General features: G+C 54.3%; 4 protein-coding genes across 4 annotated transcripts; 2 read left to right on the top strand and 2 right to left on the bottom strand.

Annotated features, from left to right (window-relative positions):
* Positions 1–500: 500 nt before the first annotated feature.
* STEHIDRAFT_155462 (glutamine synthetase) lies at positions 501–1,866 on the top strand (the record flags this gene model as incomplete). Its single annotated transcript, XM_007302730.1, has 5 exons — positions 501–576; positions 645–688; positions 760–1,120; positions 1,203–1,733; positions 1,814–1,866. 5 exons carry the CDS (start codon positions 501–503, stop codon positions 1,864–1,866), a joined length of 1,065 nt encoding a protein of 354 aa, XP_007302792.1.
* Positions 1,867–2,620: 754 nt separating this feature from the next.
* Positions 2,621–6,028, bottom strand: STEHIDRAFT_120309 (uncharacterized protein). The gene is made up of 2 exons (XM_007302729.1): positions 5,193–6,028; positions 2,621–5,031 (listed from the first exon to the last, which is right to left on the bottom strand). Exons 1-2 carry the CDS (start codon positions 6,008–6,010, stop codon positions 3,054–3,056), a joined length of 2,796 nt encoding a protein of 931 aa, XP_007302791.1. The 5' UTR covers positions 6,011–6,028; the 3' UTR covers positions 2,621–3,053.
* A 1,016-nt stretch (positions 6,029–7,044) lies between these two features.
* STEHIDRAFT_95043 (P-loop containing nucleoside triphosphate hydrolase protein) lies at positions 7,045–9,737 on the bottom strand. The gene is made up of 5 exons (XM_007302728.1): positions 9,476–9,737; positions 9,249–9,408; positions 8,526–9,181; positions 8,224–8,466; positions 7,045–8,164 (listed from the first exon to the last, which is right to left on the bottom strand). The coding sequence occupies exons 1-5, from the start codon at positions 9,667–9,669 to the stop codon at positions 7,522–7,524; spliced, it is 1,896 nt and encodes a 631-aa protein (XP_007302790.1). The 5' UTR covers positions 9,670–9,737; the 3' UTR covers positions 7,045–7,521.
* Positions 9,738–10,082: 345 nt separating this feature from the next.
* STEHIDRAFT_167458 (uncharacterized protein) lies at positions 10,083–15,401 on the top strand (the record flags this gene model as incomplete). Its single annotated transcript, XM_007302727.1, has 6 exons — positions 10,083–10,117; positions 10,172–12,059; positions 12,130–12,690; positions 12,825–13,422; positions 13,495–14,309; positions 14,390–15,401. The coding sequence occupies 6 exons, from the start codon at positions 10,083–10,085 to the stop codon at positions 15,050–15,052; spliced, it is 4,560 nt and encodes a 1,519-aa protein (XP_007302789.1). The 3' UTR covers positions 15,053–15,401.
* Between the last annotated feature and the right edge of the window lie 1,430 nt (positions 15,402–16,831).

The following is a 16,831-nucleotide window of genomic DNA, read 5'->3' as shown; positions in this document are numbered from 1 at the left end:
CCAGAGGTGCTCTGGGCAATGGTCAGCCGAGGCTGGAGTCTTCTGTGATGGCACAAAAGCTTCGAACGGTGGCAGTATGAGAGCCGGCATGGTCATAGTCGAGGGTGGCGATGGTGATCAGCTGACAGAAAAGGGAAAGACAAGGAACGACAGGAACATATCAGATGGCGGCGAGGAGGAGAATGTAAAATTTGCTCTGCAGTCTCGGATATGGACCGGGTCTCGCTCGAGCTGTTGAGAATGATACGAACTGGATTGCTGGCGGATATACCGCGAAAATAATTGGATAGTGAAGGACGGAGGAGGGCCGGAAGGCGGGCCTGGAGAGTGCAAGGGGGCGACGGCAAGGCACGTGGCTTATCGGCCCAATGAGGGGCCCCCGAAAGCGCCGGTGTAAACAGCCGTACACAGCGCTTTTAGATTCAGAGAAATTGACTCGGAATGGACAGCAGCCATCAAACTCCCTCTCCGCCTTCCATCACCTCCATCCATCCACACAAATGGCCTTCACCTACCGCCCAGATCTCCTCGCCCCCTTCCTTGAGCTCCCCCAGGGCGAAAAGGTTCAGGCAGAATGTACGTTTTATTGTCGGCGACGCAATTTTGGCCGTGCTCGACGCTGATCTCAATTCGCCGTCTTGCAGATGTCTGGATTGATGGCGATGGCGGTCTCCGTTCGAAGACCACGGTATGCCTTACTTTACTTTGGCTTGATCCCCTCGCTCGCTCGAGCGAGGTGCTCATCCGCACCCACCACAGACCGTCCAGAAGAAGGTGACCGATATCGGCCAACTTCGCGTCTGGGACTTCGACGGTTCCTCCACGAACCAAGCCCCCGGCCACGATTCCGACATCTACCTCCGCCCCGCTGCCATCTTCAAGGACCCCTTCCGCAAGGGCGACAACATCCTCGTCCTCGCAGAGTGCTACAACAACGACGGCACCCCCAACATGACCAACTACCGTCACCACGCCAAGAAGACCATGGACCTCGCGAAGGACGTCGTCCCCTGGTTCGGTATCGAGCAGGAGTACACCCTCTTCGACGTTGACGGCACTCCCTTCGGTTGGCCCAAGGGTGGTTTCCCCGGCCCTCAAGGTCCTTACTACTGCGGTGCTGGTACGTTTTGTTCTCACGTGACCCCTTAATTCATTCCTTTGGGGTGGTTTTTTCTGACACCTATCCGCTTCCGCCATTCAAGGAACTGGCAAGGTTTTCGGCCGTGACCTCATCGAGGCTCACTACCGTGCCTGTCTCTACGCCGGCGTCAACATCAGCGGTATCAACGCGGAAGTCATGCCCTCTCAGTGGGAGTTCCAGGTCGGTCCTTGCGAGGGTATCTCCATGGGCGACCACCTCTGGATGGCCCGCTACCTCCTCGTCCGCATCGCCGAGCAGTGGGGTGTCAAGGTCTCCTTCCACCCCAAGCCCCTCCAGGGCGACTGGAACGGTGCCGGCTGCCACACCAACTACTCGACCAAGGAGATGCGTGAGCCCGGAGGCATGAAGGCCATCGACGCTGCTATCGAGAAGTTGTCGAAGAGGCATAACGAGCACATCGCCGTGTACGGAGAGGACAACGACCTCAGGTTGACCGGTCGCCATGAGACTGGCCATATCGGCGCTTTCTCCTCTGGTGTGGCCAACCGTGGTGCGTCGATCCGTATCCCGAGGCACGTCGGTGCGCAGGGCTACGGATACTTGGAGGACAGGCGTCCCGCTTCCAACATCGGTGCGTATTCTATCACCATCGCGTCATTTCTACGACATCGTCCTTTTTTTCGCCTCGCGTGACCTCTAACTGTGTTGCAGACCCGTACCGTGTCACCGACATCATCGTCGAGACCACTATCCTCGACCAGTAGACGACGCGGGGTATGGAGGTAGTCTGCGGGGAAGTAGAGCATGATGCGGTCGGAGGTGATCTGCTTGGATAAATAAAGAGAAGCCTTTCTTTCTGTTGTATCTTTCGAGTCCTTTTACGTGGTTCCCTCGGAGTGGGAATATGACATCTAGTACTATCAATTATGGATCATGGTTTCGTGCGAACTCTACCTTGCCCTTCAGCCAGCGTGAGTTTTTTTGAGTTATGTTGACGCGGTTCGAGCCGTCAAAAGTGTTGCGGCGAGGAATGCGGAGTTTATGGTGCCCGTCACGAATCGCGATCGGTACTGGAGGAGCCTCGACTAACCCCAGATATTTCCCTCTAACTTGAGTACACAACAAGCCACCACCGAAACCATTTCATCGGAAAATGACAGGAGTGCCGAATATCGAAATGGGTTCTCGAGGTCAAGTCTAAGTTTCAACTGGCTGCGTGGTACTGGGCAGACAGGACGTTGGGACAGGGACGAATAACTGGACGTAGGGACTCAGAGGTTGGAACCAGAACAGATGAGTGGTACTAGCTCTTTCATGCGGATTGTTTGTTGGCAGTAGAGGCTTATTGGCAAACTACCGAAGAACCTGAGGCAGACACATGTACAGTCGGACTCGGACCCGGCTGTCAATGGGCAGGACATTCTGCTTACAGTGGACCCAGCCATCCAATAACGCAGTGACACTATGAGATTCAAACTTCATAGAATACTAACGAATGTAGATATGGATGCGCATGAAGTGACGAGCAGGATAGGTAGAGAGAACAGACGGGTGAGGTGATGAGAGGACTTGGGGGAAAGGGATTCAGAGCTATGCACGTGTTGTGAGTACCGGAGCAGCGAATAAATAAGTAGATGAAACATGCACATGGGGAGGGGCGATATCGATGGGGATGGGAGTACTAGTGACAAGACCGGGGCGAGCATTAATAAACATGGAAAATGAAGATGGCGAGAGGGCGAGAGTGCTCGTCGCCGTAGTAGACAACGATATGTAATATCATGAAATCAAGAACGGGATTGGATGCAAGGACGACGAAGTGATAGGAATCCACAGAAAATTATACAAGAGGCAACAACCAACACGACACCCCGATTCCAAAGGAAGAGCGACGCACGAGAATTGTGTCTATGGTCATGAACATCATTAACAAACAAAGAGAACCCACCAATTACCGCTCCGCCCACATCATACCACCACCACCAGGACTCAACGCACCCTCCGGCTTCTCGCCCACGTCACCCGCATCCGCATCGAACACACCTGAATCCAAAACTACCTCATCTCCCAGGAGCACACCCTCATCTTCCACCATCTCAATCTCAGCTTCCATATCCATCGCCGGACTCGCGCCCCTCATCCTCATCTCCTCATAACTGTACTCCCTCCCCTCCATACTATCCCTCCCATCCCGCACATCCCCATTCTCGTCAGCCCCCGAAAACATGGCGCTCAAATTCACCAAATTATTCACCGCCACACCCTCGCCACCACTAGCCTCATCAGCAACGTCTCCATCTCTGTCTCTTTCCCTCTGACGCTCTCTTTCCTCCCTATCTCTCGCCCTCTGCTGTTCCCTTTCTTCCCTATCTATCTCCCTCTGCCGCTCTCTTTCTTCCCTGAACCTATCACTCTCAGATCGCACCTGTCTCATCCTCTCTTCCCTATCTCTCTCCCTCTGCCGCTCTCTTTCTTCCCTCCACCTCTCATCCTCAGTTCGCACCTGTCTAATCCTCTCCCTCTGGCTCCTCCTCGCCGCCACTTCCAAAAGCACATCCGCACCCAACGTCGAGCCCCACCCCGTAAGCTGCGTCTGCGTCTGCGTTTGCGACTGCGCGGTAGACGCCGACGCCGACGCCGTGCCCGTACCAACACCCCCAATAGCACCCACCATCGGCGAAACAGCGCTCGAAGCAGGCGGCGCCGCAAAACTCGGCATCCGCGTCCTTCCCCTCCTCGTCAACCTTATCCTCTCCCGATCCGTATCCCTATTCCTCTCCCTGTCCTCCATTTGCTGTTCTAGAGAACTGCGCGCCGAAGACGAGCCGTTGCCGTTGGGGATATTCTCGAACGCGTCCCAGGGGAGTAAGACGTCCTCTAGAGCGTATGAGGTCCACCGACGTAGAGGCGGGAATCGTGGGGCTGGAGAAGCCGCAGAGGGAGGTGGGAGTGACGGGGGAGGTGGGGGAGAACTGGCGTTGGAGAATAAGTTCGACCATGATTGGGTCTGCTGAGTCTGATTCTGTGTTTGTGTTTGGGTCTGTGTTTGGAGTTGCGATGGATCAAACGCGGAACTCAGTGTTGGGAGGGGCTCGGCTCCATTGGTTGCACTACCATTCTCGCTCGTGACCGTGTTCTGGCGCTGTAGAGGAGCAGGCATGCGGGGTGTGGGCAGAGCCGGATCCGATACATTCACGGTAGACCCAGGAGCAGACCCGAGTGAAGTCGTCGATGCGAGCGTTGTCTGAGACTGTGATTGCGCCTGCGACGCGTAGGGATAAGGGGACGGGTACGGGTAAGGGTACGACGGTCGGGACTGCAGTTGTGCGCGGGACTGGGATTGAGACAGAGACAGCGACTGAGACCGTGACGGTTGGGACTCGTTCGAGCGCCCGAAGATGTTTGAGCTAGACGTCAGCCTCTGTGCCCCGTACGGATACACAGAGGGCCGAGGGCCAGCGCCATACCCCACTGCCAATATCGATGACGAGGAGGATGCTGCCGGTAGTGCAGTATCGTATTGCGATATTTGTGCTGGTGCACGTGTCGGCGCAGGTGTGGAAGAAGAGGGCGGAGGTGTGGGAACAGCAGGGAAAGTATAGGGGACTGTAGAACGGACATGGGTGGAGAAGAAGGTGTAGATTGCGAGCCGCGGTGGACTCGACGATTTCTTTGATGAAGAGGATGCTGATGTTGCAGGAGCAGGATGGTTATTCGATGACTGGGATGGTGGGAGCCAGTATGACGGCCCAGAGGGGAAGAATGAAGGTTCCGGAGTTGTCGTGGATGGTGAGTGAGCGTGATTCGTCCTTGTGGATGATGAATTTGTGGTTGCGCTTGTGGGTCGGGCGGTAGTGGGCGTTGGAGGCGTAAAGAGACCGTCGGCTGCGGCTTGACAGGGAGTGTAGATAGTGCCCAGAATATTCCCACTGTAGCATAATGCACGAGGCAAGCGATATCAGAAAATGAATTCATATCAAGAAGAACCGAGGGGCGTTATGTATCATGAAAGTATGGGGTTTAGGCGAGGTGAACACAAAGGGTACGCGTAGCGAATAGAGGCTGTGGACACGAAGATTAGTGGACGTACCAAACACTACACCCTACGCCCTCACGCACGCAACCGCACGCACTCTTCATCATCTTGGCTACTGCCGTGCAGTCGAAATAGGAGGTGGGCATAGAAACAACATCCGGTGTCGCAGCACCACGAGCTATCCAGACACCATGACGGCGCCGTGGTATACCGGAGAGATGAACTATGGCGCCACACCCATTGGTCCGTCGTGGACGGGGCGGACGCTGAGCGGGCGAAACGGGACAGAATGCAGAGGGCTTCCTACGCGGTGCATTGCTAGTCGAAGCGAAATGGGACGAAAGATCCTGGGCGTCGGGAGCAATTTCGGCGCCGCAGAGGAGTATGAAAGAACCAGAGGAATGATCAGTGTCTTCGAGTCGGATGTCTGCTTCAAGAGCCTGTCGACGACCCTCCCTCTCTACATTTCCAGCACTGTCCATCGCACCCTGCGTCCTTCCCCACTGCCACTCTCCATTCGCATCCTCATCATCGTCATACTGGTAAACATCATCATCCACTCCCTGAAAGTCTGGATCCCTCGACTCCTGGAAGTCATTTCGCCAGACAGGAGACAGTGGTCTGAATATTGATCTTGATGCAGTAGCGGCAAAAGTGGGTGCTGGTGGGGAGAAGACTGGTGCTGAAGACATGGATGAAGTTTGGCGATGGGAGGAAAGGGGGCCGTCGCGGATAGCGCCTCGGCGGCGGAGTCGGGAGGCTTCGCCGGAGCGAACGAGGTCGGAGAGGACGATAGAGTCGTCGGCGTTGGTGAATGCAGGCTCTGGAGACGAAGACGGACGTGGTGGACGAGAACTAAACGTTACCGGCATCGGGGATGGTGATGGCGGTCGGTGGAAGAGATGGGAAGAGCGGTGAGGAGGTCACCGTGCGAGAGGCATGCAGCGTCTGTTTATGTCAGCAACCTCCAACGAACTTGTGGCAGCTTGTGGCGTGCCGCCCGGTCCTCTTCCCAGACGCCCACCACGACACAGACACGACCTCATCATGATCCCCGATAACAGCCCTCGTGCACCTATATTTTACTCTTTCAGATCACGATAATACCATCTCTTTGCTGGCTGTTTCATCTCGTTTTCATCCCGGACTCTTCACATCGGTTCCGCATTGCAGTAACACAATGTCGGCGCTCAACGTTAGCGCGTGCGCAGCGGGAGGAGGACATATTGGTCGACTTGCTTCGAGCTCTGGGATGCCTTGTCTTGTGGTGTCTACTTCTGTCTTCGTTGCACTCATGGGGAGGTCATCGACCGCAAGACTCGAGTCAGCTTCACTGTCATGGCCAGCTTGGTACTCGGCTGGGGGCCCGATACTCTTGCGCTCGAATCATAAAGGCGTCTCGTGACTGTCTCTCTCGGAGCTCTGGCTATATATTTAGTTGACTCTGGCGACATAGAAGAATAGTGGGTAAGCTCCGTATGGTTATGACGGTGGGCCCCTCTCCAACTCCAAGGCATTGCTCAGACACAAAGCCTCTCCATGCCGCCACACCGATGGTTGGAAAACCTCCTTTGTCTCTATTCTCACTCTTATTCTCTATCAGCGCTCCACGGAGATTGCGCCGAAATCAACGTCGAGCGCCTTCTGCTTTGGCCCCGGACTCAACACGAGTCAACGTTCAACGTTCAACGACTCGATGGCGCAGCCGGTCAGCGTATTCGTGCCGATAGAAAGTTCTCTGCTTACCAACATAACTGTATGGACAACATTAGTTTCTACGTAGTCTGGGCCGAGCTCTTTGCCTGATTGAGGTCTTTCATTCTTTCGACGGCGTATTCCAGTCGTGGCTTTTGGTGAAGCGTTGAATATGTATCTTTCTATCTCGACACGATATGCTCCGCTGCTCTGAAGAATGATGTTGAGGTCATGGATGGGACGTGTACAAGGAAGAGGCTGATATCGGTATGCATGTAACAAGACGGGAGAGGGAGCTACAAGAATATTGGGTCTACGGAAGACTACTTACTACGACTACTACAACTACCTGCTCAACTCTAACTGCGATATGTACTGGCCGTCACACGAAATCATGCTAAGTATATGTGGGTAATAACACAAACAAACACGACGGCGGATGCGACATACAACGAACAACGACAACAATGAACGAGGCAACGAGCGAACCGTGGTCCGTGTAATGATACAGCGGCGATAGACTTCAATCGATGATCGGACACTACTCACATACACACCCATCTCATCTCTCCGGACCTACAAACCTACAACGCGCCCAGTACACACCAACCATCTACTCAATTCACCCCACCTCACCCACACCTAAACCTAAACCTGCACCACCTAGCCCCGAATCACCCAACCCCGCTCAAGCCTTCGACTTGGTCATATTCTTGCTGAACAACTTCGCCTTCTCGATGGCCGCCATACTCTGCTGCGCCAGCTGTTTCTTATACGTCACGATCGAGATATCCTCCTTCGTCAAATTCCTGATCTTCCTGTCCTTGACCTCCCAAAGCTCGTCCCCAACCTGCGAGATCAGCCTAAAGTCATGGGACACGATGACCACCCCTCCCTCGAACTCCTTAATCGCACGGGCGAGCGCATCGATCGACGTCATATCCAAATGATTCGTCGGCTCGTCGAGGAGCAGGATATGCGGGTGCTCCATCGCGATCTGCGAGAACACGACCCGGTTCCTCAGACCGTCCGAGAGCTGCTTGATCGTCGAGGTCTGATGAGTCCCGGACAGACCGAACCGGCCGAGTTGCGCCCTCCACGCCTGGAGGTCCTTCTCCGGGAACTTCTCGGCGTATTTGGCTTGGAAGTATTCCAGAGGCGATTTGTCGTACGGCAGTTGGTCGGCGGAGTGTTGAGAGTATTTTGCGAGTTTGAGACTGACGTGCTTGGAGACGGTGCCTTGGGTGGGTTGGAGGGCGCCGGTGATGAGGTTGAGAAGGGTGGATTTCCCGGTACCGTTGGCGCCGAGGATGGCTATGCGGGAGTCCATGCTAGAAGAATAAGGATGTTGATGAGTAAGGTGGATGAGGAGGCAAAAGGAGACACGTACTCGATACCGAAAGACAGGTGCTCATAGAGGTAATCCTCCTTCTTGCCCGAGTAAGAGAAGGCGACGTTGTCGAAGGCGATGATGGGTGGTGGGAGTTTACTGATATCCTCGAAGTTGAATCGAAGAGGTCTCGGTACCTCGATTTTCTCGACAAGGCCGGCGGCCTCCATCTTGTCGATGATCTTCTGCTTCGACTTGGCCTGCCTGACGAGATTGGCGTATGTACCGGCAGAGGCAATAAATCTAGTAGCGCAGATAGGTGGTTAATGTCAAGCAAATGAGGAGCAAGGATAAGCGCTCACTTCTTGATGTGTTGAATTTCCTCCTGCTGCTTGTGGTACGCCTTCATCTGGTTGACCTCGTTCTCGCCCTTGGTCCGGACGTAGGTTGTGTAGTTACCGGCATAGTAGACGAGCTTCTTCTTCATAGTCAGATCCATGATGTTCGTGCAAACGCTATCCATGAAATCCTGGGAATGCGACGTGATGACCAAGATGTGGTTGTAAGTCGAAAGATAGGCCTCCAACCAAACGACGGCGCCCAAATCCAAATGATTTGTGGGCTCGTCCATAAGCAGCAAATGCGGCTTGACGAACAGCGCCCTCGCGAGCGATACACGCATACGCCAACCACCAGACATGTCCTTCGTCGGTTTCTTCATCATAGTCTGACTGAAACCGAGACCGTGGAGGATGGAGCCCGCCTTGACTTCGAAAGTGGAGGGGTCCATCTCTTCGAGCTCCTCATAGGTGGCCTCGAGAGCGAGCTCATCGATGTCGTCTGCGACGGAGAGTTCTTCGATGCGGGCCTCGAGCTTCGCAACCTTCGCTTTGGCGGAGGCGACGATGTAGTCGAGGGCGTTCACGTCGGAAGGCTCGGCTTCACCGCTGACAAGGTAGATATCGATATGAGGTGGGATAGCGATATCCTGTTCGGCGATTGACTGGAGGAATGTAGACTGGTGATGCAGGACGTAGATATGGATCAGAAGATGTGGGTCGAGGGCAAAGGACGAAATGACGCACTTTTCCAGAGCCGTTCTCGCCGAGAAGACCATACCGTTGACCGTAGTTGAGAGCAATCTCAGCGTTCTCGATGAGTAGCCGGCCATGGAAAGAAAGGGTGTAGGAGTCGATTTTAATGTCACGGCCCTTTGCGTCGGATACGAGCACGCCGGACGCACTCCTGTGAACCGCCCATCATCCGTCAGTTTCTTACTTTCTGATACAAAATGTGGCGAAAACGAAGGTACCTATCGGTGGAGATCTTCAGCTTGGCCATCCCTGTCAGGTCTTCCTGACTGGTGGCAGCAGACATGCTGGTCAGAGGGGTATTGAAGGACGAGCCATTGGGTGTAGACGTCGATGTGGAGGCGTCCGTGCCCTTGGAGGCCTGCTTTGCGGCCTTTTCTGCGAGACGCTTTTGCTTTGAGGCTGAGGGGGCCATCTTCTATATATGTGCTGATGAGCTGTGGTCGTAGACGGTGAAGAACGGTCGGACGGGTGAGGGCCGTGGGGGGAAGTGGCAGAAAGATGGTCGTGCAGTAATCGATGCAGATAAATAAATTCGGGATTGGAGACTGGCTCGAAGTTTTGGTCTCCCACGCTTTGCTCTGACGCCTGACCCTAACCCACGCCACTTCTCCCCGCGCGTGCCCAAAGCGGACTCCGCGTTTGGTTCGTGTGTGGCCCGTCTTGTTCTCTTTCCGAACACCGCTCCGCGATCCTTATATATCCCCACCCATGTCCTTGGTTAGGCGCCACCCGCTGCTCTCGTTTTGTCTGTACTGCTCTGTGGTATAGTGCTCTGACTTTGTCGGAAAAGTCTCTTGAGATCGGCTAACGTCGTCGTCCGCCGCGATGCCTGACAGCGGTTCCTCCGGCTCCTACCTTGAGTGCGCTGCTTAATATTCCGTCGTTGATATAACGCTCAATAGCCTGTTATCTAGTGAATCATACATTCATATACAAGCTGAATCCCCAAGTGATCGTTCTACGGCAGCCTCCTACGAACGTTTGGATGACATCCCCATCCGGGAAGACATCGTCCATCCGAAAGGCATACCCTTCCCTGCACGACGCACACCCCACACTAGTGATGCACATACTAAACCACATCAATCGCCTCCCATCGAATCTCCCCCAAAAGGCCTCCCCGACGAACACATCCAACACAACCGTCACTCGGAAGTAAATTCCCAAAGCGAATCTGCTTCCGCACCGCCCTCCCCACCTCGAGGTCCTGCAGACCTTCGTCTCTCAGTGAGCACCCTATCACTCAGTCGTCCTCACGGACATCACCACAGCTCAGACCGCGACCGTGATCATGACCGCCCGCGTCGTCGCCACACATACGACTCCAACCATGACCGTCAAAGTGGCGGGAGCGGCCAGCACGGCCGTAGCGGACGGCGCCACACTAGTTCATCCTCCAAACAAAAACAATACCGAGAGTATGAACGCATCCTCCTCTCCGTTTCATCGCACTCGAAGGACATGCGTCAAGTCCTGGCTGCCGCCCTGGACCAGCTCGAGGACTCTCGCGCTCGTGCTACCCGCGCTCAGCGCCTCGCCCTTGAACTCACACAACGGACCCGTGAGGCAGACGATGAGCGGTTATCTGTCACGCGTCAGGGAGGAGTGACTCGAGAGGAGCTGGGGATGTACAAGGTCCAGTTGGCCAATGCCCAGGCGCAGCTTGATAGAGCTCAGGAGAGGCTGAAGCTTCACGAGGAGCAGCGGAGGGATGCAGAGGCCGCGGCAGCCAGAGCAAGGGATACGGCGAGGAAATTGGAGCAGGAAAGGCTGGTTTGGCGAGCCAGAGAGGAGGGTAGGAGATTAGGATTCAACGAGGGGATCAGGGCGGGAAAGAGAGTCGGGTTTTACAATGGTCGGGAGGAAGGGTATGACGAAGAGCGGAGGCGGAGGCCTCTTCGGGTGATTGACGATGATCGTAGCATTCAGGACGACGGACTGGTCATGGTGGAAGGCGGTGGGCTCGAGGAGAGATATGATGGCTATCCACTCTATGACGACCCCGTCCCAGAAGAAACAGGCCCTCCAGGTCTCAACGACCGAGAAATCCCATCCCAGAACGACCTTACAGTTCCCGGCCCTGCTGACTCTGAAATCATCGAAGAAATACAAATACATCCTGACACCCCTCCCTCACGTCACCAACTCTATCGCCCTCGTCGTCGGGCTTCCGGGTCTGGTTCGGAGTCTGGTGCATCCACGACAACGCTCCCTATCGCGTCAAGAGACTTCAACCTCAATAATCTCAGCGCACAGACTCGTGCCCCGCGTATTCCGACACCCAACATACCTTCGGTGATCCCCGAAGTCGTTAACACGGAACCAAGTAGCTCAAGAACTCCGTCGAGGCGCGGAAGCGGTTTCGTGGACGATGATGGCGTAAATGTCCACCGAACATCCTCCCAACGCTCACATCAATCTCACCGTTCCCACCGCTCTGAACGTGGTGCTTCTTCTATTCCCGCACCATCCGATTCATCGCAGCCTATACCCGTTCCGATAACGCCAGAGAGCATGTTTGGGTATGATGATCAGGAAGGTGGTTATGTACGAGGGCCACCGCCACATTCTTCGCCTCCAGTTGTAGTCAATGATCGAGCGAATGCTGGCTCTACTCCGGGACCACGAATGGCTCCTCTCCGTCGTGAATATGCGGAAGTTGCTGCCAGTGATGGCGGAGATCTGAGTGGTGATGAGTCTGTGAGGAGAACGAGGAGCGGGCGGAGAGTCGATGGAAGGGATATTGCGGATTATATACGAGGAGATGGAGCGAATGAAGAGAGGAGGGCAGCTGCTGCGAGGGTCTGTTCCCATTTTCGTCACCTTATTCTGCGTGATATTCTTCACTGAACCGACGTTGTGCATTTCACAGGCCGCTCGTTCTCCTCCACGCACTGGTCCTCCGCGCCCCCGTCCGGTCAGACTCAGCGTACCAGCACCGCTCGCACCTAGCCAAGACTCCGGTAGCGCGACTGAGACTCCACAGACTCAGCACCGCTCAAGGAATCAGTCTATGTCGTCGACTGGTAGTTGGAATACGCATCGACGGCATCCCTCGGCCCCTCAGCCTCATATGGGGGTTTCATCACCGCCACAACAACGACGGGCTCCGCCACCATCCGTGCAACAGCAGATGCCTCCGCCTCCACAGCCGTATGTGCCTCCATCACCACAGCAGTACGTTCCTCCACCACAGCAACAGTACGTCCCACCACCGCAGCAACAGTACGTTCCACCACCACAACAGCAATATGTTCCACCGCCGCAACAACAATTTGTTCCGCCCCCACAACATCAACCGATGCAGTCGACTTCCCGGCGGCCTTCCGTGAATAATGGTTGGAATCCGTATACGACTCCCACTGGAGAAGCTTCTGCGACGCCGGGATCTGGGCAGTCTACTGAACCTATCGCGATCGCGATTCAGACTCCTGTACGTTCTTTCTGCGCTCTTTACCATCATTCGATCACACTACTCTGTCCACTTCCCACATCTTATATGTAACCTCTCTGATATGTTCATTTTTCATTTCTGACACTTTGTCTTCGAATACATACGTCAACCAGTCCGGATCCACACCAAGTCAACCCCAGATGAACTCCGACGCCGACGAGGAATACCTCACCTCAAAATACAAACCGCCACAGCTACCCACGCCTTCCTCCACGGCCGGCCGTTCGCCCTCCGCTCTTTCGCACCCGTACCCACAGCGGCCCGACGAGTCTTCGTCGACATTCTTCGCTGGAGCAGGACCGGACCAGAGTTTCAGAACACATACTCCTGATGGTTCAACGTATGGTAGTGGCAGGGGTGATGGTGCATGGAATAATCCTGGTCAACGGAGAGATTCTCGTGCGGATGTGCCGAGTTGGGAGAGGGGGTACGCAGGGAGTCAAAATGGGGACAACACGAATTACAGCAACCATTCGGGGAGTGTCAATGGTCCTGGTTCTGGTTCCCGGTATCCAGAACGGGTCCAACCATCGAGGTCATCTGGACACCTACGCCAAAATTCGGTGCCTCAAGCGACATCATCGGGGAACGGTAATCCTGTCCAAGTTTCTCGGTCGGCATCGACTTCGAGTGCGATGAGTGGGAGAGGGTATCCCCAACATCAGCAGGCGCAATATGCGCCGTCTGGCTCGAGCACTGGGAGGCCTGAGGGTGCGTTTATCGTTTCTGCTGCTCGTAATTGATCCGGAAGCTATAAGGCTAAATCGGGCTCGTCCCATGTAGGAAACCGACCTAGGTCTCCTTTCTATGCCGAACCCGGTCCTGGCATGAATGGGTACGGTGGTTCGCAGGCACCAGCACCAGGTTCAAGCGTGCCGCCCCCACATTCTCCGTCCCAGCAGAGTTTCTCTCAACAAGGCTCTTACCCCTCGGGCTTTGTTCCTGCACCATCGACTTCCTCATCTCATCATTCCCGTTCCAACTCTCGTTCCCAAGCTCCTCAACCTCAATCATCGCAGCCATACCCACAACAATACTCCCAGCCTACTCGGGTTCCTGTATCCTCCTCCAGCAATCACTCTGCACAGCAATACGCGGGATCCGTAGGAAACAGCAGTAACAACGGGGCTGCAGGTTACGCCCCTTCATCTTCTCGAAGTCGGCAAGATAGGCCTCCTCCAGGTCCTGGACCACCCCAACCTGGCAGGCCATCTTCGCCCAATATTTACGCACCTCATCAAAGCCAACCGCAAAGCCAAAGTCAGCATCAGCGTTATCAGATACCGCCACAGGGTTCACACCCATCTCAGCAGCCGGGTCCGCATCAATATGCAGGGTCGATGACGGGTCCGTCTTCGACTGACGGGAGGGTTCATTATGGCAACGCAAATGAAGGCCGGAGAGCAGCTTCGCCTTCGAATTTGTCAGCATCGGGAGCGGGGGCATCGACATCGAGATTTTATGGCGGGAATCCACAGGTACCAAATGCGAATGGAATGCCGGCGGGACAGCAACCGGTGTCTTATGCCTCGCAAGGGCCGCCTCCGCCACAGAGTCATCCGATATATTCTGCTCCGCAGGGCCCGGGATCTGCGCAGGTACGTGCTCGCGTTCTATTTTCTAGGTGGTGTGTATATTGCAGTGTGCTGATTGTTGACACTGATGCAATTGTGTTTAGGTTTCAGAACCTTCGCGATCTGCTTCGACGCGTTCTCGTTCGGGCAGTGAGGCTCCTCTCCCTCACCCTGAGCCGTCCGTTCACAGGTCGCCCTATCGCGGACCTACTATGGCCCCCCCTTCACCCAGAAGGCAGATGGCACGCTCACCTTCACCTAGACGCTCGCCTCGTCCGGCACCTCCTGTCCTACCAATACCCGTACCTGGGAATGCCTCAGCTGTCAGCCTCGCTCAAACAGTGCCCTACTCTGGCCAAGCAGGACCTTCATCGTCCGTCTACCCCGATCCCAGTTCTAACTCTAGCCCTCCTAGGGAAGGGGGTGGAATCTTCCGTCGCTTGAGTAAGAAGGACAAGAAGAAGGACAAGGGCAAACAGAAGGTTGACATCAATCGCATCTCTGCGCCCATCTCACCCGTCATTGGTGCTGCGGGCGTGTATCCCTCTCCACGCGCTTCTCCGTCTGGTTTTGGGAGCAGGTCACCTAGCCCTGTTCCAGGGCTGGGAATGTCACTGGCAGCGGGTGGATCGCCCTTTGGGTCGGATATATCGTTGCCGATGAGGCCGGGAAGTCCGTATAAGCATTACAATCCAAACGAGTCGTTGGATATCTCAGGGCTGGCGAGCGCGAGCGCTGAGAAGCTAGCGATGTATCCGTATCGGTGAGCGACACTCGTTGAGATGTGTTGTCCTCAAAGTATATGCGCTCTGAATGTCGGCGCTGGCGCTACTCCATTGCTATCCAAATGAGTCTCGATTCTGTTACATGTTTCACAGTTCCGTACAGTAGTACTGGCTTATTTATGCTCAAATGTTTGTCTACCATGTATCATGATGTACTAATATCCTTCAGTCGGCAATTCGTCCAAATGTATATCGTTTACCTTTTCCCACCGTGCCAGTTTGATACCACCTGTAACACTTTCTGTCCCAGTTACTATGACAAGTGCCTTCCTTCACGCTCTCCTGCTTTGCTACCATGTTTTGCTTTACGAGCTGCCGGATTACTATATACAGACTTTTGATAACGAGGATGTTGTGCTTCGACGGCAATTCGACGGTGAGATCGTGATCGAATCAGACTGCCAGTGCCACACGGACGCCACCCCACTTTTGTTAGGAGCCATTCGGAGAGGTTCGGAAGCATCCGGAGGTGTGTCTGCTAGACCATTGTTCGACCATTCGGTGTCTCACGAGCTCATCGCAGTATCCTAGTCGGTTTTCTCTTTGGAAAGAATGGTTCATTGAGACCAGTGCGGTAATGGTCCCTTGATAAGGACTTTTTTCATGTCTTGTTGGAGTCTGTCTTGCTAGTCCTCAAACATTGAACCATAAGGGTTTGCGACAGAAGACAACAATGGTGAAGAACAACTGCTACACCGATCGTACGTGACTTTTACTGCTTCTACGCTCGGTGTCGAATACAGACAAATGCTGATGTCAACATTATATGTTTGAGAAAACTCCTCAGGTTCGTCTCCCTCTCGATTGGATCCCCGAGCATGTTGAACTCTGAGCGGTGATTTACGAAGTGGGTGGCCGAAGGGTCCCGCCGATGATATGTGTTGTCAGAAAAGCTCTGCATGACTTGATAACCTATCATCCTCAGGGGTTTGCAAACAAGAACGATACTAAAGCAAAGGTCGACGAATTGTCCAATGTATGGATACGCATGGGAATTTTGAAGGTCCGTGTTTTCCGCTGTTGTTCGACCTGGGACCGAAGTTCGTTTGCTGTGGTCAGTTCTTTCCTTATTCACATATATCATGATGATCAACAGAAGGACTATGTACTCCTGACAAGTACTACAACAAATCGTTGCAACCATTGATCAAAACCGCGTTCTCTTGCTTGTATCAAGCCTCGAAATTTTATACTCTCACAGTCATCTTTGATGCGCGATGGTCTCGACTTATGATGGGCACGACCCATACTACGCCACTTTAATTACCATCCTGGACACCCTGTCTGACTTCCTCTCTTCTCTGGATCCCCTGGCAGCCGTTTGTCTTCAAGGCATTATCGATCGTCGGTCTCTACCCAGAGCACAATAAGGTCTTCGATCGTCCGGCTTTCAGTTCCTTTCTGAACAATGCCGAGGATTTATAGATCGTCGTACCATGCGAGGACGGCGAGGACTACGATGAAAGCGTAATGAGGTTCTGTGGCCGCACCTCTCGTCTACTCAATTCGACGTACTTATCCTTCCTCAAGGCTTACAAGCCTGGTCAGCCACATCGTCTTCATGGGCGTTGGAATCTCTCCCAGGTTGTCCTTCTCCGAACTCAAGTAGAGTCCGCGCCTGTTTTCACCTACCCTGTGGTGCGCCCTCTTCGATCCGACGGTCGAAATCAAGATCATCCTCAGGAATAATAATCCATCCTCCGCGTTGTCGTCAATTCCGAAAGTGGGGGTGATCATAAGTCCTGGGCCCAACTATTGAGA

This window comes from Stereum hirsutum, assembly GCF_000264905.1.
Source record: "Stereum hirsutum FP-91666 SS1 unplaced genomic scaffold STEHIscaffold_5, whole genome shotgun sequence".
NCBI classification, from domain to species: Eukaryota; Fungi; Basidiomycota; class Agaricomycetes; order Russulales; family Stereaceae; genus Stereum; species Stereum hirsutum.
The sequence above is the reverse complement of the archived record's forward strand: the minus strand, read 5'-3'. Positions and strand labels throughout refer to the sequence as shown.